Below are 26,573 nucleotides of genomic sequence, written 5' to 3'. Positions count from 1 at the left end.
CCTATCTGCTCGAATCCAGGCCTTGTCCTCGGCTTTCCTCTCTGCCTGGGGCTTGGCATAGCACTGTGGATATCCTAAGTTCTCAATAAATGAGTGGAGATTTGACAGGCTAGCTGCCCACTGCTTAAAAGGAATGTCCTACATATGCCTTTTCTTTTCATACATTGATTGCTTCTCAATACTGCCTCCCCCTATCCCTTCCTTATAACAGAGAAAAAAAAAACCCTCAGCCCCTAAATCCAGCAGCTGCCTTGGAGAGCATCTACAGCATTCAGAGCCTGGGGTTTGCCACCTTAATGTTGAAAGGAGAGACATCAGCCCCATGACCAGCCTCGCCTGCAGTAAGACTCTTACTGAACCCCCTGAAACAGTACTTTTTATCCCTTCCTCATTTCCCTAGGCCAGACTGGGAACATTAGAGATTGGTGGCAATCTCTCCTCTCTCTGTGATGAGGAAAAACCATTATCCTCTGGGACCAGTTTGTTTTCCGATGGTCTGTGATTGTGTAACTGCAAATATCATCCGGCCTGTTCTGCTTTCCTATTTTTCTCCTTAAAGGTCTGGTTTGCTCATCCTCTGCTTTGATGTAAGATCTGCTGCTCGGGGAACGGTCGCAGCCCAGCTCAATCTGGGAAAGACAACTCGGGGCAGGGAGCTGCTGCTCTAAATCTCAGCCCTGGAAGTTCCCTGCGTGGAAGGATGGCCATCTGCAGCTTTGCTCTTCGGGTCCTCCTCCAGGCCTGCTGTGATTGTTCCAGCTGGATGGAGCCGTCCTGGAACCACCCGGCCTGAAAGGAAGCCCTTGGCTCTTTTCAACTTTTTTTTAAAATTCTGAACTTATACACCCCCTAAAAAGGCATTCCCACATGCACAGCAGAAGAAAAGAGGATTGTCAGTGACATCGTGAATCTCCTTTTCATCCTCCTTGCTTAGGCTTCTGCTGTTCATTCTTGGGACGTTTCCCTGGCTCTCACTTCCTGTGGACACCCTCTCTGTCCACCCATCTGCTGGTCTACTCAGAGGCTCTCTTTGGCTGGAGGCTAGGCAGGGCCTCCAGACTTTGCAAGCTTCTCTCCAGCTCCAGAAACAGGAGGTGCATGGTCTCATAGCCATGTGGGTGCCTTTTCCCGCAGCCTCTACTTTACTTACTTAAAAAAACAAACAAAACACAAATACAAGCACACACCCAACTGCCTGCATTTATTAATACTTAAGAGTGTTAAAATAATTCATTGTACTCCACAAGTGTAACCCAAGGTCTTGGAATCCAATTAGTAAGAAAAACCCGTTGTGAGTCGGGACTAAATAAATAAAAACAATCCCAACCACAAAAGGGCTCAGAGCGAAGCTGAGCACAGGAACTGGGGACCCCAGCTAAGGGAAATGGGCAAGGAGCTCTAGGCTGAGCCTTTGTAAGCCCCGTGGCAGCTGGGGGGCACACAGCCAGGCTGAGAAGCCAACCCTGCTAAGAAGCACACTAACTTTCTTTAGCGCTGGTGGGGCCATGTTTTTCTGGAAAATTTGTGGTGTCCCCGGAACAATAACAAACACTCTCCAATCCTGTAAGCCAATGTCGGGGGCCAAGGGACGCTTTGCAAAGTTTTCCAAAGAGCATGTTGCGTCTTTGTCTGTGAGCGTGCTGCCTGGGTTGTGATTCATCCCGTTGGGATACCAGCTGATTTGGGGATCCAGCATTGGGTTAGCATGACAGGGGTATTGGGAGCCTGGATTAATTTTTCCTTGTGACTTTCTCCTCTTGCCTACCATCAAAGATTTGGTGATGGAGATCAGTCCATCTGCCATTAAGTTAGTTGGGAACATCATTCGATCAAGAAACATTGAGCACTTCTCTTTCTCCAGGGACTGTGCTTTGTGCTGGGGAGACAAGGACATAGAGGAAGGAAGTGATCCTGCTTTCCAGGAAGTTAAATTACAAGGATTAAAGACTGGACTTGGGATATCGTGGGGCTAGGGAATTCTCTGGTAAAGAAGCTCTTTGTACCAATGCAAGATGGTGCCTTCTTGGCAAATTAGGGTACAGAGAGTGCCTGGAGTGCCGAACAATGGAAATTCCATACATGCCCTCCTTGTTCAAGTTTCCTCTTCATCAATTAAGCCATGAAGTCTTCATGGTTTCATATACATATATATGTGTATATATATATGTGTGTGTGTGTGTGTGTGTGTGTGTGTGTGTGTGTGTATGTGTGTATGTGTGTGTGTGTGTGTATGTATAAGCATATATGTGGATAAAAAAAATCTATCTACCTATCTATCCATTCAATTATACCTTATCTATTTCTCATCTGTTTTTCTATCTATTTATCATGTCTCTCTATCTCCACATGAAATGAACACAAGGTAACTCAAAACAATGTAATTAAGAATAGAGGTCACCAGCAATTTTTAGTAATGTGTCAGTAAAATGGGTAGAGAGGACTGTGTTTTGGACTGCATTGTCATGGAGAACACCCAGACCAGGCACCTCCCTCTTCCTGTGCTGGTCAGGGCATGCGGTCACCTTAATCTTAAGAGAGTTGCCTAGAACGTTGACAAGTTCAATGACTTGCCCAGGGTCACACGGTTAGTTTATGTGAGGGCTGGAGTTTGAAGTTTGGCCTTCTTGCTTCCAAGGCCCAGTCTCTCTCTAGTCCTCCAAGCCTTCTTCAGGATAAATTGATGTCCTGCAGAGGGAGGGAAGAACAGTGGTTAGCCCACAGTTGCTTTGTTAGCTGGATGACAGGCAGATGAGTCATGGGGTTAGTATAGGGTCATTGTATATTAGCAAATCTCTAAGTGTCCAGTTGTTTTCAGTAAACTCCCAATTATCCAGAATTCAGACAGCTGGAATGTTGATTTTTTTTTCCCCTTCAAAATACAGTTAGTGAAACAAGGACTAATCATCAGCACCAAAATAATGCATGTGTATACGCACGCGTGCGCCCACCCACGCACCCCCCCCAAATGAAAAGTCCTGTATTCAGAAGGGACCAATCCTAACTGATACATTTAGTAGTTGAGCGATCTTGGAAAAGTCCCCCAGACTTTGTAAGATTCAGTTTTTACTGTCACTAAAGTGGAGAGATAATGGGGTGTGGTTGAAAGAGGGATTGACCTGTGGTGTAGGAGACCCGGTTCAAATCCCATTCTGCTCCTCGATAGTTGTGTGGCATGCAGCCCATCGCCTCACCTCCTAGTTCCTTTGTTTCCTCCTCTGTAAAATCACCAAGTTGGACGAGATTCGGTCCAACCAATCTGGCCTGGTTGTCGGGCTTGGAAAAGGAGACCAACAGTGCCTCCAGAAGCATGCCATTGGAAGCAAGGTGCCAGGCCCGGCAGATGCAATGTGACCTTCCTCCGGAGTTAGAGGCAGGGATGTTCAACTCCACGTCGCCTTGTGGTTCTGGCAAGGTCATTGGCAAGGCTTTGGAAGTAGGGAATCAGATAGATTAGGAGAGAAATTTGCATGGCAAAACTGAGCAGATTGTGGGGGTCTTGGGAGAGTGTGACTTGGTGCCTGACCATCTTGCTGGGGGCTCTGAGCTAGCCTTAATTGACTAGCAAAGCAGATATAAGAGAATGGAAATTGGTTATGTTAGGAAAAGAACAAACAAAATCTTTGCAAAAAAAGTCAGAGCGCCAGAATGATTTCTATGAAGGGTATAAAGTATGTCCTGAGGACACGTTTTAATACTACCTACAGTGGTTTCACTTTCTACTGTCCACGTTCCCTCTGAGGATGCACAGTGTGACCCTTCTGCACAAGTCCATTCTAGGCCGCTCTTTGACATGTGTCCCTTCAGTTCCTACCTTGGGTCCCACCCAGGGTGGGGGGGATGGGTTGATTTTCCTCTTCGTCCCGCACAGTTGTTTAGTACTTCGCACCTGCCCATGCAACACTCCTACCTCACCTGGCCACTCCATTCATCCCCTGTTCTCTCCATTCCCTTGAGTAGCCTTTGCCTCCAACTGGAGTCCTTCAAAGTCAGTGGTCTTCTATTGCTCATGGTCACACGACATCACTGGAAAATGCATCTTGGTACGGTTGAAAATGTACTCAACCTAAAATGATAAGCCTTGAGAACAGATCCTGGCTTTATCACTCTCTCTCCTTGTGACCTTGGGAAAGTCTCTTCATCGTTCTGGGCCCTCATTTCCTCACCTTTACAATGACAGGATTGGGCTACATGATCTCTAAGATTTTTTCTGGGTCCAGATCTATAATCTTATATAAATGTTGGTGGCAAAAACTTGGGCTTTTTTCTATTTTATTGAAAAATAGAGAGAAGCTTCTTGTGTGTGTCTGTGGGGGAGAGAGGGGTCTTTAAAACACTGTGCTGTTTCTCCAGTATAATCCCGTCCACTGTCCTCATCATATTTATTTCTGGACTTCCTATGCCTTTCTTGACCACCTGCAGTGTTTGTCTAAGATATCCAAGTAAGCTTGCTCTTTAAGCTGGAGCCCCCAGCCATGCTGGTCAGGTGTCCTTTGGTTCCCAACATTTTTTTGTTTTGTGAATTACCTTCAATATAAAATGAGCCCCTGTGCTAATTTAATATAGCAATCATACTTTTTTTAGATGTATCTATCAAGTATTTAAAATATATAATTTTTTGTCCCTGAAGATCTAAATGAAAATTTCTACCATATAATTATAATTGTAAAATATAAAATTTTATTCTACTTATAATCATGGAAACTTTAAATATCTAAACTCCAAATAAATGTGTATGTGATCACGATGGTTTTGTATCCCTTCAGAACCAAACCTAAAATTCTTAAACCATGCACGTGCTTGCTGTCAGAGACAAAAAAAGATATATTTATAACATAATTGGGCAATTACATACTGCTTAAAGCACCATTAAAGAATTTTTAGTGAGAACCCCTTGGACGTTCTCCAGGTACTAAATGGGGACCACTGATCTAGACAGTGGGATCATTGATTGAGTGGTCTCAGAGTCCTTCTACTCACTGAGTACTGTAGAAGTCATTGAGTCTGACCTCCATATCTATTAAGGAAGAAACTGCTGCCTGGAGACATCAAGCCATTTGAAGTGGGTCACCGTGCTAGTAACCGACGCGGTAGAAGGACCCAGTTGTCCTGAATCCCACTCAGGGCTGTATTTGCCCTACCACTGCTTCTTAGGTTTTCTTAATCCACTTTTTTTTGCCCTACCACTGCTTAGGTTTTCTTAATCCACTTTTTTTCCCCTGAATAGGCACCTTACCAGGTGACTTGTACCTTTTCCCTTCCATCAGGTGATGTTGGCTTCCTTTCTCCTCTGTCTCCTAACAATGAGCATTTTCACTGGCTGACCTCATGCTTGGAACCCTCTCCCTCTTTCGCTCCACCTCCTGAATTCTTTAGCTTTCCTCAAGTCTCGTCTAAAGTCCTGCCTTTTCCTGTCTTCCTTCATTAAGTGAAGATGATCTCTGCACATAGTTATTCTCAAGGTATCTCCCCCATTGGACTTCTTTAGGGCAGGGACTGTTTTTGCATTTCTTCGCATCCCTATCATTTTGCACAATGCCTGGCACATCTCAGGTGTTTGCTTACTTGACTTGGATGGTTGGACTGGACTTTAGGGCCCATTAAATGAAAGGTTTGAAGCCTTTGTCAAGGGATGTTAGGAATTATTAGCTAATGAACTGGGAGCCATGTGTCCCCCCCCCAGGAGTTCTCATGAATTTCATAGGGTGGAGGTCCAGAAACAAAGACCCTTCCCTGGCTCGATCTTGCTCTTCCGTATCGAGTTCAGGGGTTGGATGAGTTCCCCTTTTCCTTCTTTCCCTTCCATTGCTCTCCCTCCCCTTACCTTTCCTTCCTCCTCTCTCTAATTGAAACAGCACCAACTAAGTGGAAAAAAAAAACATCCTTTAACTGAAGGGATGAGCAAAGTATAGGCTGTGATTGAAGCTTATCTCCACATTGTTCAGAAAGAGAAAGGAGGTGGAGCTACAAACGCTTTTGAAATAAGAGCTTCTGGGCTGACGACTGGCCAGAAAGGCCCCTCAGTAGCCGAGCCTTGAGAAGGAGAGCCTTGTCTTCATTCAGCTCTCACTTACCTCCAGTGTCTAAGACTTGGCAGGCGTCACAGGACTGAAAGTGGTCCAAGTATAACTGATTGGTCAGGCTTTATCGAATGATTCATTCCCGAAGGGAATACTTTGGATCTAAACATGTTTTTTATGCCCTTTTATATATAAGAGCAAATTCTTTCTCCCCTGATTCTCTTTCCCTCCCACATACCCCTCCCCTTAAAAAAGGTCACAGGTTTTTATTTGACTAATGCAATGCTTAATATAGTTATCATCCTATCTGTTTAAAAAAATGTGGTCCCTTCCAACTCTAACCCTGTTATCCTTCTGTTACAGATGGGTAAACTAAGGCTCACTGAGACCAAGAGTTTGCCCTTGGTTCTACAGCTAGGAAGGGTGAGGGGCTAGATTTGAAACTAGGCATTTCCTGACTTGGGTCCAACACTCTTTCTGTTTCCATTGCCTCTGGGTTGGAGGCTCAGAAGAGTTCTCACCTGGAGAAAGATAGATGGCAGTCTTCAGTGTCAAGGTGGTAGTTGAAGACCATTTGCCAGTTAAATCATTAATGCTTTTGAGAGAATGGTCACCCTCCATCATAGGCTGGTGGGGATAGAAGCACTTGGTAAGACATTATTATTCTATGTCTAACAAAGGTGAGTGGGTTGAGGAGGGGCTATTTACCAATTACTTATGTGATTGGTGAGAGCTAAGCCTTAGTAATTATGGCCCATCAGCCAGTGACAATCAGAATGTGCTATGGTCTACTCCTGGTAATGCTGTAACCAGGGACAACCTCCTGATATGTGTAGGGGACTTATACACCTGCTCCTTCTTCTTTCAGTCCATTTTAACCTTTTTTTTACCTTCAGGCTTTCATCATGGGCAGAGACACCTCCTTTACCCAACTTTCCTCTTCCAAAAAACAAACAAACAAACACAAACAAAAAACAAAGAAGCAAACAAACTTTTTTGGGGTTTAGGTCAATTCAATTCCACAGACATTTAGTAAGCTTCTGTCAATGCCCAGAAGTATGTGTATGGGGCGGGGAAGGCAACATACCACATAAACATTTCAAGTAATGAACTCAACCATTTATGTACTGAAGGAGGCTTGTTGCATTGCATAGGGTGATGATGTTGAGGGGGAAAGCTGAATACTCATCCTCTTTTAGGTTCACTACTTTGGTGAGCTAAAAATTCCCTGGATAGCTATGATAGAGGGATCATAGTTACAGGAAGAGAACTTCCTAACAATTGAAACATCCCCAGTGGGAAGGCTATAGGTTCCCTTGGGAGGTAGTGAGTTCCCCATCATGAGGAACTTTCTGTCTTCTCTTTGTTTATTATGCTTATATAGGATTATGGTTATATACTATATAAATATATGTATATACTTAATAATGCCTAATAAGATATATATATATATATTCATATATACTCATGCATCTATATAATCTACATGTTATATAATGTGCATACATATATAGGTATGCACCATGTATAATGCGTGTGTACGCACATATATGTACATATGCATACATACACACACAGACCTACACACATGCCCCTAGTTATTTATGCGGTGTCTTTCCCATTAGAATGTAACCTCCTTTAAGGCAGGGATTGCATTTTCACCTTTCTTTGTAGCCTCAGGACTTAGCATACAGTCTTTCCTTAATTAATACTTGTTACCAACAAAGCCGGTGCCTGGAGGTGTTCAGGCAGAGCCTGACAACCACTGGTCAGGAATGCCGCAGAGGGTGGATTCCTGCTGCTTCCGCCAAGGGTTTGATGAGGTGACCCGCAGCCCTGAGGTTTTCTGGGTCCATTACCTGCCGGGCGATTGACTTGTGAAGTCTTTGTGGAGAAGATCTGAGCTCCTTTCTTTTCATCCACGCCTCACACAGCTAGCAATGCCTAGAGAGCTCTGCTCTTGTGGAATGGAAGAATGCAGTGCCTCAGCTCTGTTGGCTAGTGTAATTACCTGGGTAGAAGGAAGAGGTTAGCAGGCTTTTAAGAGTTGGTTGGGATCTGAACGTGGCCAAGGGTAAGACAGTTTCCACAGGGAGACCTTTCAGAAGGTGAGCTGGTGAGGACGGTTCTCCTCACATTGACACAGAACTTTGAGGCTCGTGAAGCTCTTTCTATATGTTATCTCACTTGGTTCTCATGACAGTCCTGTGAGGGGAGTGCTGTTATTATTCCTTTTTGACAGAAGGGTAGACTGAGGCTGGGAGGGTTTAAATGACTTTCCCAGGGTCACACAGCTAGGAAGTGTCTGAGGCAGGATTCAAACTCGGGTCTTTCTGTTTCTGGGTCGCATGATCAGGGCCGTGAGCTCCCTGGCTTCCACTTACAAGGCCGTTTCTGTTAGGCCAACAGTGCAGAACTCTTCCTCGGGTGTTTTGCCCACACACTTCATTTGTTCTGGTCCCCGGACAGTCAGCCTTCCTGGGATGATGCTGTTTGGACATTTTGTCCGGAGGATGCCGAAGATAACCATCCCCAGGACTAGGCGAAGCAGCGGCTGGCCTCATGTCTGCCTCCTCACCGGACTCTTGGGGGCTGGATGCCCCAGGAGGCTGCTTGCTCTGGCTGCCCAGCCCAACGGGGATGCAGGAGGGCCTAGCAGCTCTGCTCCACGAATCGGGGAGGCCAGGCCTTCTTCCTCCCAGGGTGATTCTCGGTTTCTCAGTGTTGACTGTTCCTTCTTCAAGGGCAGCTCTTGCCCTGAAGAGAGGCTCTGTCCAAGTAGGACGCTGAGCTGCACATTTATTTTCTCTTCCTATTAACAGGTCTGTAGTTGATTTATCCAAGAGTTGTTACCCACCAGAGGAGTCACAAACACAGCTGGGTCCTTTGGGCACCACATGTCCTGCCTGGGATTAGGCATCCGATTGGAAGAGGACAGAGAAGGCAGGTTGGAGGGCAGGCAGCACGTGTCTGCCTGTCCTGCTCTCTATGGGGCATAGGAGAGTCAGAGCAATTCAGCAACAGTCATTTATTAAGCACCTACTGTGTACCATGCACAATGTCATGCATATCACCCAAAAGACAAACAACATCATGGTCCCTGCCCTCCAAGAGCTCACCTTTTAATGGCAGAGGCAACCTGCAAATAGTTGGATGCATTAAATAACTGAGATACTTTTAGAATGATGGAAAGGAATTACAGAGGGAAAGCACAAACATTTGGGGGCAAGGAGGACCAGGATGCTTGGAAAGGCTTCCTCTAAAGAGTGGGAATCTTGAAGGAGGGAAGGAGGATATTCTTGGCCTGGTGGGTGGCAGGGGGGCAGACAGTACGAAGACCTGGCGATGGGAGATAGAAGGTCAAGGGCAGGAAGTGTGGGTGCTGCCGTCATCCCACTCACTCAGTTTGATGTCAGGCCTGCAAAGTCCACGGTGTGTCTACAAAAATGGAGGAGTGTGTGTAGGGCTTCTGTCCTGGCAGAAGGGCCACTCCATGGCTGGGCTGAGTAGCCTTTTAGGGGGCATGGAAGGATGCATCACCATTCTCAGCACTTAGCTGAGCCCACGTATCCTAGCTCTTATCAGCTGGCTGGCGCCATCTTCTAAAGAGTGCTGGGCCTGGATTCAAGAGGACCCGAGTTCAACTGTGGCTTCACACACTTATGAACAAATCACTTCACCTGTATCTGACTCAGTTTCCTCATCTGCAAAATGGGGATAATAGGAATACCAGCCTTCTAGGGTTCTTGTGAGGATAAAATGAGTGAATAGTTGTAAAGCACTTAGCACAGGGCATGGCAAATGTTAGGTGCTATATAAATCCGATTATTGATACTATTCTCTGACCTGAGGTTTCAGAGGAAGCAGGATTAAATTTGCTCTCTCCTGAATAAAAGTTCTCATTTTACTCTCCTTCCTTAGCATGTTTCCATCGCAGGCATGCTCTCCCATTCTTTTCAGGATGTAACATCTCAAGTCCAGCTTTCGCTGTTTGGAAGGGCTGAAGGTCTAACATGCTTGATAACCAGAGAAGCAGGCAAGCTAAAATCTGTTGACTGTCAAACAGTTTTTTCACGTTTCAGAGAGGAGCTCACCGGGGAGGGGCTTATATCTGCTAATGACCTAGAAAAAGAAGGGGACAAGAAAGCTTGTTTTGAGAGAGAGGCGGAGGGAGGGGAACTGGTAACTCTAAGCTAGAGACAATTTCATCTTGGCGTCTTAAAATATATTTGAGAAAATGATGGCGGCAAAGCCACTTGGTAAAAGGCAAAGCTGGTGGAAACATGAAGCAGATGGGAGTGTGTGGGATTATTGTGACCCATGGCCCAGTGGTGTGAATCCCACAGCTATCTGCCCACAAATATTTGTGGGATGTTAGGGCAGGACATCCTTGAACATCTCCATGTTTTATTTTCTCTATAACTAAAATAGAGATAATGACTGGACCATGATTTCATTAATGTGCAAAACTCCAGGGTGAAAAAACACCTTTGGTCAATATATGTTAGTACCTTCCTGGCAATTTAGAATCCCAGAGAATTGGCCAGGGCATGTAGAAGAAGGGTCACACAGTCAGCACATGTCAGAGTTGGGGCCCAGGTCTTCCTGGTTCCAAAGCTTTTTGTCTACCCATTACCCAGGCAGCTAGGATAGAAAGCTGCAACTGCAGTCAAGAAGACCCGAGTTCAACTCTGGCTTCATACACTTATTAGTGGTGTGACCCTGAACAAGTCATTTAACCTTGTTTGCCTCAGTTTCCTCATCTGTAAAATGTCTGTAACAATGGCACCTGCCTTCCAGGGTTGTTGCGAGGATCAAAGGAAAGCACCCGCCCTCCTGGGCCCTTGTTATATTCTTTCTTCTTGTTATCACAATTGCTTCTGCTGCCCAGGCTGCCTTTACATCACTCCCACAAGGACCTGAACTCTTCCATCCTCCTCCTTTCCCAGTGTTTGCTGATGATTGAGAGGATTAATGCTCAATACATATCTCACATTACTTGGGTTTCTGTGTACTAAGAGTGGTCCAAGACTTTTTCTTTTTGAGTAATAATAGGACATGAGTCTGCTAACTTGCTAAAAGATCAATAACTTGACATTTAAATGATACCTTTGAGGGAAGTCATGGAATTTTAGATTCATGTGGAGCCCGATGGATCATCCAGTCCAACCAACCCATTTTATACATGAGGAAACTGAGGTCCAAAGAAGTTGTGACTTATGCCTTGTCTCCTCTGCTTGTTTACAGAGAGCCAGGGGTAAACTCAGAACTCCCCACTTGTAATCCAGACCCCTACCCCTTCCTTTTATTTCCTCCAATGGTTTTTTTTCACATTGGTAAGATTCATCTTCTCAACCATGCAACTGATCTTGATGAAAAAAAGGCTGGTTCAGGCATTCTTGATCCCAGTTTCATTCCATGGGACAACTTCTTGGAGTGAATAAAGTTCATGACAGGTGTCATGGGACTTTGGTTCATGAATTAAAGTGGAGACATTTGGGTAAAGCCTGCAGAGTCAATGTTTTATTGTTGCCACATCACACCATGTGAAGAGAGACTGTGACCAAGCTGAGCTTTGAGGCCATCCACAAATTTCCATTCATTTTTTTCCCTCTTTAAAAAATGCTTTGATCGATCATTCCTTCCTTCCTTCCTTCCTTCCTTCCTTCCTTCCTTCCTTCCTTCCTTCCTTCCTTCCTTCCTTCCTTCCTTCCTTCCTTCCTTCCTAAAACCTGTCTTATAGTAAATCAGTTCAGCTAGAGAACCCAATGTATCAACTTTTGTGTGATAGCATTTGCAATGATCCACATTTGTAGACCCCTCCCCATCCCATCCCCCATTAAGGGACGGGGTGTATGTTTCCTCTTCAGTTCTCTGCAAATAAGAGGGGATGTTCTCTATAATCTATTATTTTTTTACTGTCATCATTTATTTTTTTTATTACTTTTTACTTTTTGGCTCCTAAAAGTCGTTCACCCAGAACTTGTCAGAGGTTTTCAAGTCCAACTGCCTTATGATGCAGATAAGGAAACTGAGGCCAGTCTCCCAGGGAGTCACCCACCTAGTCCAGAAGGCAGGCAGGCTGTGAAGCCAGGTCCTCTGATAGAACCATTGCTACTTCCCCTCCAGGCTCTGTTCTCTTCTGTCTCCATCAGTCCATACAAGTCCTCTTTGTTTCTTTGAATCGCTGACATTCTTCATTCTTGTTGCACAAGAATATTCCATCTTGTTACTATACCCCCTTGTATTCAGCCATTCTCATCCCAATTTGTTTCCAAATGTTTGCTGCTATAAAACATACTGTGAAGATCTTGGTGTATACTTGGTATACACTTTGTGTCCTTGAGCTTTTGGGAGTCCATGCTCCTTGAGAGGGCAGGAGGAAGGGAGAATTCATTTGTGTTTGGTTTTGGTCACCAGGCCTCAGGCTCCTGCACAGCTTCTGACCCAGTTGCTTGCTGCACTAAGTGGAGTGAGAGTCCAGGGAGGATGTCTTGGGGAAGAGAAGAGGACCCACAGTGTTAAGGGCTCCAGGCAGGCCGAGGAGGGTAATGGCAGAAAAGCCATAATTTCATTGAGCTGTGAGGAGGTGGCTCATGGCTTGAGTGGAGATGGAGTTAGGGTCCAAGTGGTTGAGTGAGTGGAAGGAAACATCCACTCTGAGTGTGGAATAAGAGTGGGTCATGAAGGATGCCAAGAGAGGATGGCAGCTGGCGAGCCTGTGGGGGTCCCTGCCCGTGCTTGTCGGCTTAGTGTAAGGGTCCAGAAGAGAGGGAGAAAGTAGAGATGCCCGAGAGGGAGGGGATGCCACAAGGCACTAGGAAGTCTGTGTAATGAAAGGTAGAGACACTGGGGAGATCTCTCCCATTATGATTGAAGGGAAGGAGGAAAGAGGAGAGACACTGAGGCACTTGGAAGAGGGGCCAGGCTGGAAGTTCAATCCAGTCCTATTCTTTTTAAAGTAAGTATCCAGACCATGGCTAGATGTGAGAAGCCTCCTACACAGCAGCGGATTTTGGTCAAGGAGAGAACAGAAGACAAAATGTTCTAGGGCAAAGAGGAACAACTCTGAACCAGGACAAAGAGGAACAACTCTGAAGGCAGTGACCCTGCGTTCCGATCCTGCTCCTCTCACTTGCTGCCTTTGTGAAGTTATTTAACTTTCTGGGTCTCGGTTTCCTCACTTGAAGATTAAGGGGCTTGGACCAGAGGGTCTCAGGAATCCCATTCAGCTCAGGATCTATGCAGGATCCCATGAAGGTCTGAAACAGCCATCATGGTCAACATGGTATTGAGTAGATGAATCAAAGAATGCATTATCAGGCTCCTGGGGAGATTAGGAAATGCCAGGTTGCAAAGAATGCCCTCAGCACATTTTCTAGATTTCTTCAATTCAATTTTGACTGTTAGGGAGCAGGTGCACAGTCATTGGGTGATACGAGTCACCTAGAATGGAGGGAAGAGGGATGAAGAAAGAACTAGGACGTTCAAAGAAGGAGAGGTGATGCTAGAAAACATGGAAATGGGAAGCCCCAGGCTACAGCCTGGGTAGGGCAGGGAATGTGACCTGAGAGAAGGGAGAGGCTTGGAGAAGAGGAAGAAATGAGGGCATTGCTTGTCACAATGAAGGGATGAAGAGGAATTGGAGCAGTAGTTGATTGGAAGGGGTGGAATTATAGGAGATTGTGGGCGGAGGTGGAGGATTAGGAGCTCTGGACCTTGGTGGGTTGTAAAGAGAAGGTTCTGGCCCAAAGACTTGTGACAGTGTATGGGCGGTGGAGATTGATAGAGACCTCAAAGTGTCTACCCTGGATGGGCCTGTTCTTGAGGTGGAGATGGGGCTTAGCTGGCCACAGGAAGGTCAGTGGGATGAAGCTGAGAAGAGAAAAGTCAGGATGAGGAGGTGAAACCCCTCTGCTTCTCCTTTGAGGATCTCGCCCTTGGGGCTACACTTCCCAGAACCATAGTTTTCTGGGCAGCCGAGAGGCTCCTCTCAGCTGCGGTCGCTTGTCCCCGTTGCCCGGGGAAGCCTGGCTCCCCTCCTCCTCTCTTGGCCTCATTGGGGTCTTTGTTTTTGCTGAGGTCCTGTTTGTTCACCCCTTTCACTTCTTGCTTTCAAGATGATACAAAGGCGAGAACTCAACTTTGTTTCTAAAATCAGGGAAACTTTGAGGAAGTAAGACTGGGGCAAGGGTGGGTCTGCTGGCCCTGGTCTTCTCACCCAAACTCAGTCTAGTTTTGTTTCAGCCTCCACTCCTCCCCTCATTTGCATAGTGTCTCTTTCCAAAGAGCCCAGGGCCCTGGCAAACAGGGATGGACCTTCAGCCCCATTTTAGAGCTGATATACTTGACCCACAGGAAAAGGGAAGTAACTTAGAGTTTAGACTTTTGGATTGTAGACGCAGTTTGGCCTGTACCCCATATTTTATAGATGTAGAGATGAGGGTCAAGTGGTTTGGGACCTCACCTCACATCATGGCCTCGAATTAGAGGCTGGGTGGCCATTTTTGGGGGCACAGTATAGAAGATATTCTCATGGTAGTAGAGGAAGGGCTGAGCTGTCCCTCCTAGCTCTGGAATTCTGAGAACTCAGGGCCACCTCACTTACAGTCAGGTTCTCTTTATTCTCCCATTACTCCAGCTCTGAAACATCCCTGTGTTACATGTATTGGAAGAATTGGGGGGGGGGAGAGGAGGGGGGAGAGAGAGAGAGAGAGAGAGAGAGAGAGAGAGAGAGGAGAGAGAGAGAGAGAGAGAGAAGAGGGAGAGAGAGAGAGTGAGAGAGAGAGAGAGAGAGAGAGAGAGAGAGAGAGAGAGAGAGAGAGAGAGAGAATATGTGTTTTCCTCTCTCCTATTTGGTTAAGAAATCCTTAACAGTAGAGACCATTTCTTTAATATCATCATACCTTCTATCTCCCTAACACAAGGCTGTGTATTCAGTAGGTGTCCAGCAAATGTTTGTTAAGCGTGTATCCCACTCTAGTCCAAACCCTTGTCTTCTGCCTGCCATACTGTTGGCTGTAGCCACCATTTCCCTGCCTTTTCCCTCTAATTAATAATAGCAAGCATCTATCTATATGGGACATTATGATTTGGCTCCCTTACCTGATGGCTGACATCTTGGGGGAGGGTGTTGGGGCAGGAGATGAGCCTGTGAACATCTTTTCACAAAAGGCAGCATTTTAACCCTCCTCATTTCCCCTTAATGGCGGCACCTTCTAAGAGTTGTTGGTTAGAGGATTTCCTGGAGTGACCCTTCTCTTTTCCTGAACAGACAGCTGGAAGCAATCATGCCCCCCTCTCAATTAATTCAGTCCAATTAATAAAGTGCCAAGTAGGGGTGGTGCCAGGGAGATGATGCTTAGAGACTTCCGACCCTCCTGCTGGAGGACCCTTGAAATCAGGATTGATGGTGGGTCTTGGGCATAAAGCCTGCAACATTTTGTCCCCAGCTGGGCGGGAACTGGATGGCTGGCTGCTTCATTCTGGGTCACTGCTGGCCTCAGGCCTTGTTGAGATGGCTGACCCTGTTACAGAGTAATAACAGTCATTATTTCATAAATGAATTTTTATTGCTATCTCTTGTCTTCATATCAATTTCATTTCCAAACGTATTCCCTCCCCTCTCCCCTACTTAGTGAGCCATCTCTTGTAACTAAGAATACTAATAAAAGAAAGGGATTAAAAAAAATCAGGTCAGTAAAACTGATCAATGCAGCTACCCTATCTGATCCTGTATGCCATGTCCCATCCTCACCATCCCCCACCTCTCAGTGAAGGGAGGGACACGGATTTTCTCATCCATTTTTATAAAACTTGCTGTTTCATTATAATTTCCTGGTGTTTATATAAGTGACATTTGTATGTATGTCATACCTTAACGTTTGCAAAGCACCTTCTATAGGTTATCTCAGTACAGACTTATGACAATCCTTTGAGGATTCTTCCTTTACCTCCATTTTACAGATGGTGGCATTCAAATCAACAAGGCTTCTTAAGCACTTCCTATGTGTTAGTCACCTGCCTTCAAGGAGCTCATGCTCTAAAATGGGAAATGACATAGGAACCACTAGGTGAATACAAGATGCATGCAGAGCAGCCAGAAGGAGTTCTGTGAGGGGAGGCCATTGGTGGGCTGTGGGGCTGGGGGAGATAAGCTCGGGGTTGGCTCTTGAAGGACATCAGGGAGGCGAAGGGGTGGAGGTGGCATATGATGAGCGTGAAGGCCTAGGTCCGCCGTGTGGCCAACTTCCCCCTGACCTGTTTGTGGGAGAAGCCAGGGCTTATTCAGAGAATGCCTGGACATTTCTAAAGGCCACCCAGTGCCCCTTGCTTCCCTTGGTCCATCCCGGGCCCAGCTCATCATCCAGCTCGCAGAGTCTGTATGAGAAACAGATGCTGGTGTGGCTATCCTCCAGTAACCAGCACTCTGTGCGACAGGCATTGTCCCATGACTCTTTTCTCTCTCCTCAGTGTGGCTCATTTGACCTAAGACTTTGAGGAATCATGGTTCTCACGTAGGAGGCTCTGTGCTGCTTAGAAGCCTAGATACTGACAGGAAAGTGTGGGCCACAGGCCTGGCCTGGGGGGCTTCCTGACATTCATCCCACTTACTTGGCCTTTGTTACTCTTCTGACTGTTCTTTTTCTTTAATTTTAATTTCTTTGCTTTTTGGTGAGGCAATCAGGGTTAACTGAGTTGCCCAAGGTCACACAACTAATAAGTGTCAAATGTCTGAGGCTGGATTTGAACTCAGGTTCTCCTGACTCCAAGGCCAGAGCTCTATCCATTGTAGCTGCCCCTCTTTTGACTGTTCTTGTCGAGACAATCCCCAGTGAGAGTGTCGTCCTCAGAGTAGCAACGGACAGTTGTTTTCTGGGCAGTACCTTTGTGTCATGAACATCAATTCCAGGTGGGCACTCTTGTTTACAGCCAAGGTAGCTTTATCAGTGTGAAGGAAACATATTAGGAGATATGGTAAAAGGAATCTGTCTCCTCTTTCTCTATGGTGCCTTCCCTGGCTACCCATTTGCTTCAGGATAACATACAAGTTAAATCCCTTTATAATCTGGTTCTAGACTAGCTTTCTAGATGGATTTCACATTGTTCCCCTTTGCACAGTCTTTGATCAAGGTCCAATCCTCCCCTTCCCCCATTTCATTCTTTCCTATACACAAGATGGCATTTCCTGTCCCCTATTTCCACAGGCTGTGCCCCATGAATGGATGGTGCTCCTTCTTCACCTTTACCTCTTAGGTCTTTGGCTCAGCCCAGGTACCTCCTCTTCTGGGAGGCATCTGTCCTGATCCTGCAGTGTGGTAGTAATCTCTTCTTCCTCATGTTGTAACTTATTTGTATTCATATAGGATAGAATTTTTGGAGGGTTGGAATAAATTCTCTCTCTCTTTCAATGTATACACACACTTCTATCGATAGAAATAAATAAATGTGTGTGTTTGTGTGTCTATATATCTCTCCATATATGTATATGGAGTCAAGTGTATATATAGACATATATGCATATGACAGAGAGAGAGAGAGAGAGAGAAGGAAGAAGAGAAAGAAAAAGATAGATAAATTGATACATACATACACACACACATATAGAGCTTGCCAGATGTGTGGGTACCAAACACATTCCCTTGCCCAGAGTTGATGCTGCTTTTTAAATGCTCATTGGTCGGATCCTTTCAAACATGGCCATGTTTGTTCTCTTCCCTTCAGTACTCAATCATGTCTCACCCTTCGTGGCTGCCCCCCAAGAGCACCAGTGAATCCCTTGGTCATGCCCCTGCTCGGATGGAGACGACACATTCATTTGGGACGCCCAGTATCTCTGTGTCCATGCAGCAGACACCCAAGAAATTTGCTCCAGTGGTCGCCCCCAAGCCCAAATACAATCCCTACAAGCCACCTGGTGCTGAAGGTAAGAAGCGGGATTTGTCCTCGGCATCCCTGAAGGGAGGCAGTGGAGGTCTGTGTGACATTTGGTGGCGTGTGCTGGATAAAAATTTGTGAGGCGGTTGTGGCAGAGTGATCGGAGCAAGACTGACTTTTCCAATATTCTTTTGATATTTGTTTTTGATTTAGTACATTTGTGATGATGTCAAGTCGTTGAGCTTTTCTGAGGTTGAGTTTCCTTATGTGAATAAAGGAAATAATAATAGCAGTGGACCCCACCTAACACAGTCATTTTGAAAATGAAAACTCCATGGGTGCTGGGCTGTTTCACCTTGTTTTGCACTCTCGGTGCTGCTGACCTATGGGCAGGGCTCAATAAAGACTAGGTAAATTAACTTGAGGATGACGTGAGATAAGGTCTGTGACTCGAGAGGGCCGTACCACTGTCTGCTGTGGTGATCTGGCCATTTCTACTTCCACAGGTCTTCAAGCGTCCTTGAGTCCTGTCATGGCATTCCTCTTCCAGACTCGTGTCCCCATTCCCTCATTTAGACTTTAACCATACATAGGCAGAAATGGCTCTTTTTGGATGGGCGTGTGTGAGTAGATGATTACGAGGTTTTCATGTGGAGGGCTGTCAGAAGATCAGAATAGAAGTTCCTTCTCATTCAGCTACGTGATGTTGGTCAATAATGTCACTTATTTGTCCCTCAATATCTTGATCTGTAAAATGGGCTAGTAGATTCAGTGGTCTCTAAGTTCTCTCCTAGCCTGGAATTCTTTGATTTTGTAAGTCACTGTCCCCAGCTAAGACTCAATTTCCTCATCTGTAAATTGGAGTTGGTAATTATTTACTCATCTGTCTCAGGAGATCTCTCCTCTCCCTGTCCCCCACCCACCCCTAGACCTGTGATTTCACCAGGACAGGGAGTTACCAGGGAGGACCTTCCACCAATGTAAATCAGCCCCTTCTCTGCTACCCAGTCTCAGAAAGTGGCCTGGGCCATGGAAAGCTTCAGTGACTTACCTAGGGGCTCCCACTCAGCGTTTGCCACAGGGGGAACTGGAAACCAATTCTTCCTGACTCTGAGCTTGTCTCTCTTTCCACTATCCCACATGGCTTCACAGGTACATTTTTGTGAAAAGACCCTTGAAAGTCACTCCATGGCAAGTAAATGGGAATTGGAATGTTCTTTGAGCCTTCGACTCAGTGCCCAGAAAGACAGTTCGTGTCAAGCGAAGGGAAAAGGGCGTTGGTGCCATTCCCACCTATGATTAGGGTTTCTGCTCTTTTGCTCCCCTCTCTGCCTAATTTTCCTAAAGGCTCCTGCTTCCTGTCTTACTCATTGGGAACCTCTAGTTCACCACTTGTATCCTCCATCTGGAAGGCAGTCCTTCTCACTTCCACGTCATGGTCCCTCCATGCTTCCATCTTGCAGACTCCTTGACTCCCCTCTCTTCTCAGACCAGGTGCCACCAGATCAGTAGCCACTTCTCAGCTCTCCTCCATGGTTAGCTCTCTCTTATTTCCTTTTACCCCATATTATATGTATTTGGATTTGTGCTGCTTCTCCCCAGTAGAATGGATAGAAGGTTCTTAAAGGCAGAGTCAATTTAATTTTTGTATCCCTAGCACCCAGGACAGTGCCTGCACAGAATAGGTAGGTGTGCACTAAATGATAGTCGATGGTTATTTTATTTTATTTTATTTTATTTTATTTTATTTTAGCTTTTTGATGAGGCAATCAGGGTTAAGTGACTTGGCTAGGGTCACCTAGCTAGTATGTATTGTCTGAGGCCGGATTTGAACTGAAGTCCTCCTAACTCTGAGGCCTGGAGCTCTATCCACAGTACCACCTAGTTGCTCCTAATGTTTTCTTTACACACACACACACACACACACACACACACACACACACACACACACACACCCCTACTTATTTCACTCCATCATTTTATACAATTCTTCCACAGTTTTATTTTTCCTGAAATCCCATATTAATCATTTTTATAGCCCAATATTATGTTTCATTTATAAACCACAATGTAGTCATTTTAAATTTATTGTGGAATGTGGGATATGGTGTAAGGTATTAGTCTAAATCTAACTTAGGGAAAACTGCTTTTCAATTTTCCCAATGTTTTTGAATAATAATAGCTATTATTTTGATCACAGGTTAAGATTTTTAAAGTCCTTTATACATATCTTATTTTTTCCCTCACAGCAATCTTGGGATTAAATGCCTTTTTTTTTCTTTTTCATTTAATCAGAACTAAATATTTTTGAACATTACTTATTTCTTGTATAGTTTGAAATCTGGCTGTGCTGGGCCCCTTGAATTCCTCTTTTTTATTTATTATTATTTTACTTTATTTTATTTTTAATTTGTTCCCTTGAGATTCTTCACTTTTTGGTCGCCCAGATGACTTAGTTATTATTTTATCCAGTTCAATACAATGACCCTTGGATATTGGATTGATATAGGACCAATTCTCTGGATTAATTAAGCTAGATTCATCATTTATATTATATTGGTTTGGCTTCAGCTGTGATCTTTGAGTAGCTTTCCATTTGTCTTCCATTTTTTTTTTCCTATTGAAAATGTTTAATAGCTGGATTCATATAAGTCCTGAGTGAATCTTGGTTGGCTGACTCCTAGAGATTTTAGACATTTTGGTTTTATTTTGAATGAAATTTCTTTTTCTGTGTCCTCCTGCTGGGTTTTGTTAGTAATATACATGAAGTTTGATGACTCTTACGGGTTGATTTTATATTCTGCTACTTACTGTTTTGTTCTGTTTTTTATTGTTGTTGTTGTGTTTTTTATCTTCACGGTCTTGAATCCTGCTCTAAGCAAACCATTATGTCATTAGCAAATAAAAAAAGTTCTATATATCCTTTTTCTGTGCTTTTCAAAAGGAAATACTTATATTTTAGGATTTTTGCTTCTTTCCATGGGTGTGTAGAGATCTATAAGCCCAAAATAGGCCAGGGGGTTATGGGTTGAAATTTAATTTGTGCTTTGGCTCCCAGGTGATGCAACTCTTAATCCTGAATCCACCAAGTAAGGGCAGTCTCTTTTGCCTCCCTCCCTGAGACCTCTTTGTTGCAAGTGTAAGTAAGAAGAAGCCTTGCAAGATGTGTCCTCCTTTGCTTTCCAGGCCTCCCCTTTCCCACGCTCCCCTCACCCCTTAATGCTCTCTTGGAGTGAGAGCTCCTGCAGAGGATCTCATCATCCCCAGATGCTGTAGTGTCTCAATGGTGGTGCTGGCAATTTACAGGGATTTGAGTTTGAGGGTCTGTGTTCACCTCAACATTAGACAACTCTCTCCCACCCTGCCCTCGCTCCAAGCGTGGCCCCCACATCCACGTCCACCCTTCCTAGTACACAAAGCAGGATGAGCTATTGGACCACCCAGCTGCCGCCTGTCCGCCAGTCAGTGTCAGCCTCTCTGCTGGAGCCTTGGTACTGCGGTGTCTAATATCTGAGCATCAGAACATGAGACTTCTGGGACCCGGGAGGGAAGGGACAGTCCACGACTCTCTAGCCCATCACACTCCGTTCCCTTTTTATTGACTCATTCTCTCCATGAGTCTCTTTAATTGTTTCTCCAATGACCTCAGTGTTGTTGTTGCGGCAATCTCGCCTGAGAGACCGTTTGGCGCGTTTATGGCTCTCAGTGCGGAGCAAAGCTCTTAGTCATCTCTCTTGAATGTGTTTTCTCATTCTCATTTATCCCGCTTTCCTCCATGGGCTCAGCCCAGTGGCGAGCTCCGGAGCTGTGCTGGCCGGTTACTCTGTGATGGATTTCAGACCGAGCTTCTTCCCGGCAGTAAACTCTTTATGAGTTTGTTTGTTTTGAAGGCTGATGTCATGGGCCCAGTGCCCAGCTTCCGAGGCAGGCTTCTGGAGCTTGTCTGGGGACTGAAGCAGTTGGGCACTGGAGAAATGGGACTCGGGGCACCCAACAGTAACAGTGATCTGGCATCCTTGGGCTTAGGCATGGCAACATCCCATTTCCTCAGGGCCAATGGCCAGAACATCCCGGAATGGCTCTGAGAAAAGAACTCATAAGCTTCTGGTAGCTGTCCCACTTTGCCGATGGCATCCTTTCTAAGCTCTGGTGTGGCCGTGGCCTGACTGGCCCTTAAAGAGACCCCACTTGCAGAATTAGTCCAGGTTTTCATGAAGCCCTTCTTTTTCCATCATTGGTATAGAGAAAAGGGGCCATGAGAATTGTCCTTATTCAGAAAAGGAGAGGGAGCCCAGAGACACATTCTTTCTCATTTTTGCTCCTTTGGGATACACCTTCCAGGTTTCTCCTCTTGGGGTACCATAACCCCATGTTTCAGTTGGCTACAGGATGCCATTGTGGGATTGTGGTGCTGGGAAGCTGGTCAGAAGAAATATCACATGAGTACCAGGACTTTGCAAACCTTAGCCCAGTGGCTAACTCATAATAAGTATGTAGTCAATGTCTGGAGACTGTGATGCCATTGGCCATGACCAGGAAGAGAAGGATTATGAGAGATGAGAGCTATTTCTTTCATTTTTAACTCACAAGGTTTTATTTAAATTTTTTTTTCTATTATCAAGTATTTTTCTTCCCCCTTCCCACCCCCACTTTCCCCAGAGGGTGGGGGAAAGAAGAACAAAACTCGCAGATCTTGTAACAAATATCTTGCTCCTTTTAAATATATTGGGGCAGAAATGTGTAGTCCAGGCAGCTTGATGTTATAGTGGTTAGATCTCTGGGCTTGGAATAAGGAAGACCCAAGTTCTAATCCTTACACAAGCCTCCTGACCTTGGACAAGTCACTTAACCAAACTCAGTTTGTAAAAGGGGGATAATATAGCACTTGCCTCACGGGATTAAGCAGCATGTGTAAAGTGCCTCACAAACATTAAAGGACTATGTAAATATTAGCTATTAACATTCAAGGTAAAAGGTGAGTTTTATCTTTTGGAATGGCTTTGTGCTTCACACTTCCTTTGGAGACGTTAATTAATTCAATGAGTATTTATCGGATATCTGACCTGTGTGACAGCCCCTGTGCTGGGAGGTATGGCAGTTGATTTATAAACATTTAAAGCACCTACTATGTGCCAGACAGTGAATGAAGTGCCAGGGATACAAATAAAGACAAAAGACTGCCCCTTCGGGTTAGGGGCTCACACTCTAATTGCAGAGACAGCTGAGGATATAAAACACAAAATAGAATCAGTCTGTGCCCTCCAGAATTTTGCATTCCTTTGGGGAAAAACAACAGGAATCCATAGATGTAAATAGAAAGTAAGAACAAAGTAATTAGGCCCTGGCAACTGAGTGAATAAACAAAGCTGGAATGGAATGGTGCTTGGGCAGGGTCTTGAAGGAATCGAGGAGCCCTGGGAACTGGGTCCATGGGAAGACATAGAGCAACTAACTTTTGTCCATACCAACCTTGGTGAAGAGACTGCAGAACCCACCAGTCCAACTCAAAGATGCTGATTTCTTTACACTTACCTCTTGGGGCTCAGTGGCCACATGTAAATGACCCTAAGTCCATCATTGGCCTCTGAGGGTATAGCTTCTTCTTTACTGGCCTTCTAGTCTTTGCTTTCTCACCTTTGGCATAGTTTTAGAATGGGGAACCCCAAACCAAACATACCTCATTCACAATGTAGCAGAAGGGGCACCAGGCTTTTCAGGCCATATTTCAAGATATAACAAGTTGGCTACTGAATTTGGCCATCCCCCAGCATGTCACAGGACTGATGGGCTATTTTTTGTTTTTATTTTTTCTTTGCGAAAGCTAATTGGATCAATGTCACCTCTTAGACAGCCTGTGCCCATCCTCAAAGACTTCCTAGTTGGGCAGGCTTGTCACAGCATGAATTCTGTTGGGATCATGTTGGAGGACCCAAGAGTGCCTTTAGCACCAGAACAAAAGCTTAGAAGAGGATTACATTGAAGGGAAAACAAACACAGAATACCTTTTCTTGATAAGCTCATTTTGCTATTTTCCCTTTGTTTTGAAAGGATTTATTCAGTAGCACTCATCATCTGGGAAGATTCAGAAGCTCAGTAAGTTGGGAAGATAATGTGTGAATCTAGTTTTGTGGTCTGAATAGACAAGTGAAGATTGAAAAAAAAAATAATACCCATTCACATGTGCATCCACAAACATGTCATCCCCTGGAGTGGACCTACTAGCTTCAGAGACCAACAACATCCTCCATATTGGCCTGTGTGTGCGTTCATAGCCTTGTGGCTGGCCCCTCATGGAAATGCTGGGCCAGCCACTGTCTGCTTGGCTGCTGGTACCTAAGAGCAGACAATCCCAATTTTTTACCTCTGATTCTGTATGGGCCTTTCCTGCTTACTCTCTCTGACTGTGAAAGTAAAAAGGACCCACAATTCCTCTTTGCCAACATGTATTTATGTGAAGCCTTATGGTATAATTTCCTTTTATAAACTACAGGACTAGTCACAATAGCCTATTAAGGTTATTATTATTATTATTTTTTGGTAAGCTCCAAATAAGGAATAGCTTTTTTATTTCCTCTCTTTTTATTTGCCTTCCAATTTCGGATCGGTGCCTTTTTTGACAGTTTTTTTTCTTTTAATCCTTTTCGAGATACTAGCCCTTTCATTTATTCATTCATTTATTTATTTATTTGTTCGTTTATTTATTTATTTGTTTATTTATTTATTTATTTTTGATTTATTTATTTGTGTGTCTATTGCATTCATTCATTCACCCATTTATTTGTTTATTTATCCTCTCATTTATTTATTTATTTATTTATTTATTTATGATGAAAACAAACTTTATGATGATTTATTATGATTATGATTTATTTATGATGAAAACATTTTCCCAGAGCTGTCCTTTGGATCTAGTAAAGCACAAGTAACAGCCTCCAAGCATTGGATTCAGGTTTCCCTCTAAGTAAATTATCTGAAGTAGCAGCAAAAAAAATGAATGAATGCATAAAAAAAGCACTATGTTAAAATACTTACTATGCGCCTAGTGCTGCGCTAGATGCTATAAATTCACATACAAAAACCAGACAGTTTCTGCCTTCAAGAAAAGTCAACAGTTCTATGACTAGGGGATGGCAAGCAGAATCATTGATTGGCAGAACCTATTCAGGAACAATGGTGGTATTGATGAGGTCTTGGCTTGGGCCCATACCCCATCAGTATCGATTTCTGTCCCAGAGCTGGGAAAGGGGTGAGGTTATAGGCAGTTGTAGGGAAGAAGGTTGGGATGGAATGTGAAGCGTGGTTGGGGTCCCCTAAGAATATTGGACCATGTTTGGAAGGTTGTGTGTGTGTGTGTGTGTGTGTGTGTGTGTGTGTGTGTGTGTGTGCGCTTCATATTCAGAGGTGACATTCCTCAGTCAACTATAGACACTTCTCAGTGTCTGGGCCCAAGGTGGGGCAAGTGAATTCTCCTGATTCTGTGATGCTTTCTTTTCTTCCTCTTTGTTTGGAATCTGTTTCTTCAGGGTGAAAGTTGTCTTTATTCACACAACCATTTTAAAGGTGAGCCACTCAGTTCCATTCCCTGTCTGACCAACTACAGAGTAAAATCAGAAAGACAGCAGGACTTCCAAAGAGCCATATTGTCATTAATGTGTATGCCCCTTTAAGCATCACCGATAGCAGTCCCCCTCCTCAATTCCCTTTCCCCCAATCCCTTAAAAACTTCAAGACTTTACGTGTCTGCTAAAACTCAAGTTCTTACGTTCAGGTTTCTGTCAGTAAGCTCCTGTGAACTTAACTATGACGCACCTTGGAAAATCTCTTACCCATCCAGTCCAGGCTCTTCCTTTTGTAAACAAGGAAACAGGCTCAGAAATGTCAGATGAATTGCTTGATGTCACTTGGTTGATAAACAGAGCCAAGATCTGAACCTACAATATCTAAAACCACATACATCCTCCCTTCCACAATACTAACATTACTACACATCCCAGAGATCATGATCACAGCAGGATGAATTCCTTTTCCATTTCCATTTTGATTTTTTGTTTGTTTATTGTTTAGCTCTTCACTTCACTCTGTTTGTCTCAGTTTCCTCATCTGTAAAATGAGCTGGAGAAGGAAATGGCAAACCGCTCCAGTATCTTTGCTAAGAAAACCCTAAAAGAAGTCACAAAGAGCTGGTCATAACTGAACAATAAATATTTATTAGGTAGGGAGTGCCTAGTTGCATGGATGTGGGTTGTGGCCAGAGAAGGATGGACTGTTTGAGAGTATTTTGGCATTGCCTAGATAACAGAATTAGGAAGCCATGTTAGCCAAGAGGTGAACCCAACATTTCCTTTGCCTTGGGATGAGGAGAGGTGGAGTGTTCAACAATCTCAGACTTGATTCTGTCCAATTTATTTTTTTCCTGTTTACATGTTTCATTCATCTTGCTTCCTGCCAGCGTCTGGGAGCTACAGTAATGAAGGGCATGGGAATGATTGCTGGATGGATCCTTCACCCTGAATGGCAAAAGCTCATTCTTTTTCCTATTGACTAGGGCCAACTCAAATATCACTAGGACATTTGAGGAATCTTGGCACTGAAAGTCCTATGTAATTACCCGTAGTCACACAAGAAGTGATTTCGACCCATCAATCTGTGTGTGCTTCTATGGGATGGGTACTATTTACA

General features: G+C 44.5%; 1 protein-coding gene across 6 annotated transcripts in view; it reads left to right on the top strand.

Moving 5' to 3' along the window:
• LPP (LIM domain containing preferred translocation partner in lipoma) overlaps positions 1 to 26,573 on the top strand; it is a 709,534-nt gene that overhangs the window by 225,792 nt on the left and 457,169 nt on the right. For 5 of the 6 annotated variants that reach the window (XM_020989038.2, XM_020989040.2, XM_078147348.1 and 2 more), the window contains one exon: positions 17,742 to 17,943. The exons of the other annotated variant lie outside the window; for it this stretch is intronic. In XM_020989038.2, coding sequence (XP_020844697.1) covers positions 17,751 to 17,943 — 193 coding nt within the window. In that variant the 5' untranslated portion in view covers positions 17,742 to 17,750. The remainder of the gene's footprint in view (positions 1 to 17,741; positions 17,944 to 26,573) is intronic. 6 annotated transcript variants of the gene reach the window in all.

The sequence above is a fragment of the Phascolarctos cinereus genome, unplaced genomic scaffold (genome assembly GCF_003287225.1).
Source record: "Phascolarctos cinereus isolate Bilbo 61053 unplaced genomic scaffold, phaCin_HiC Scaffold_7;HRSCAF=346, whole genome shotgun sequence".
NCBI classification, from domain to species: Eukaryota; Metazoa; Chordata; class Mammalia; order Diprotodontia; family Phascolarctidae; genus Phascolarctos; species Phascolarctos cinereus.
The sequence above is the reverse complement of the archived record's forward strand: the minus strand, read 5'-3'. Positions and strand labels throughout refer to the sequence as shown.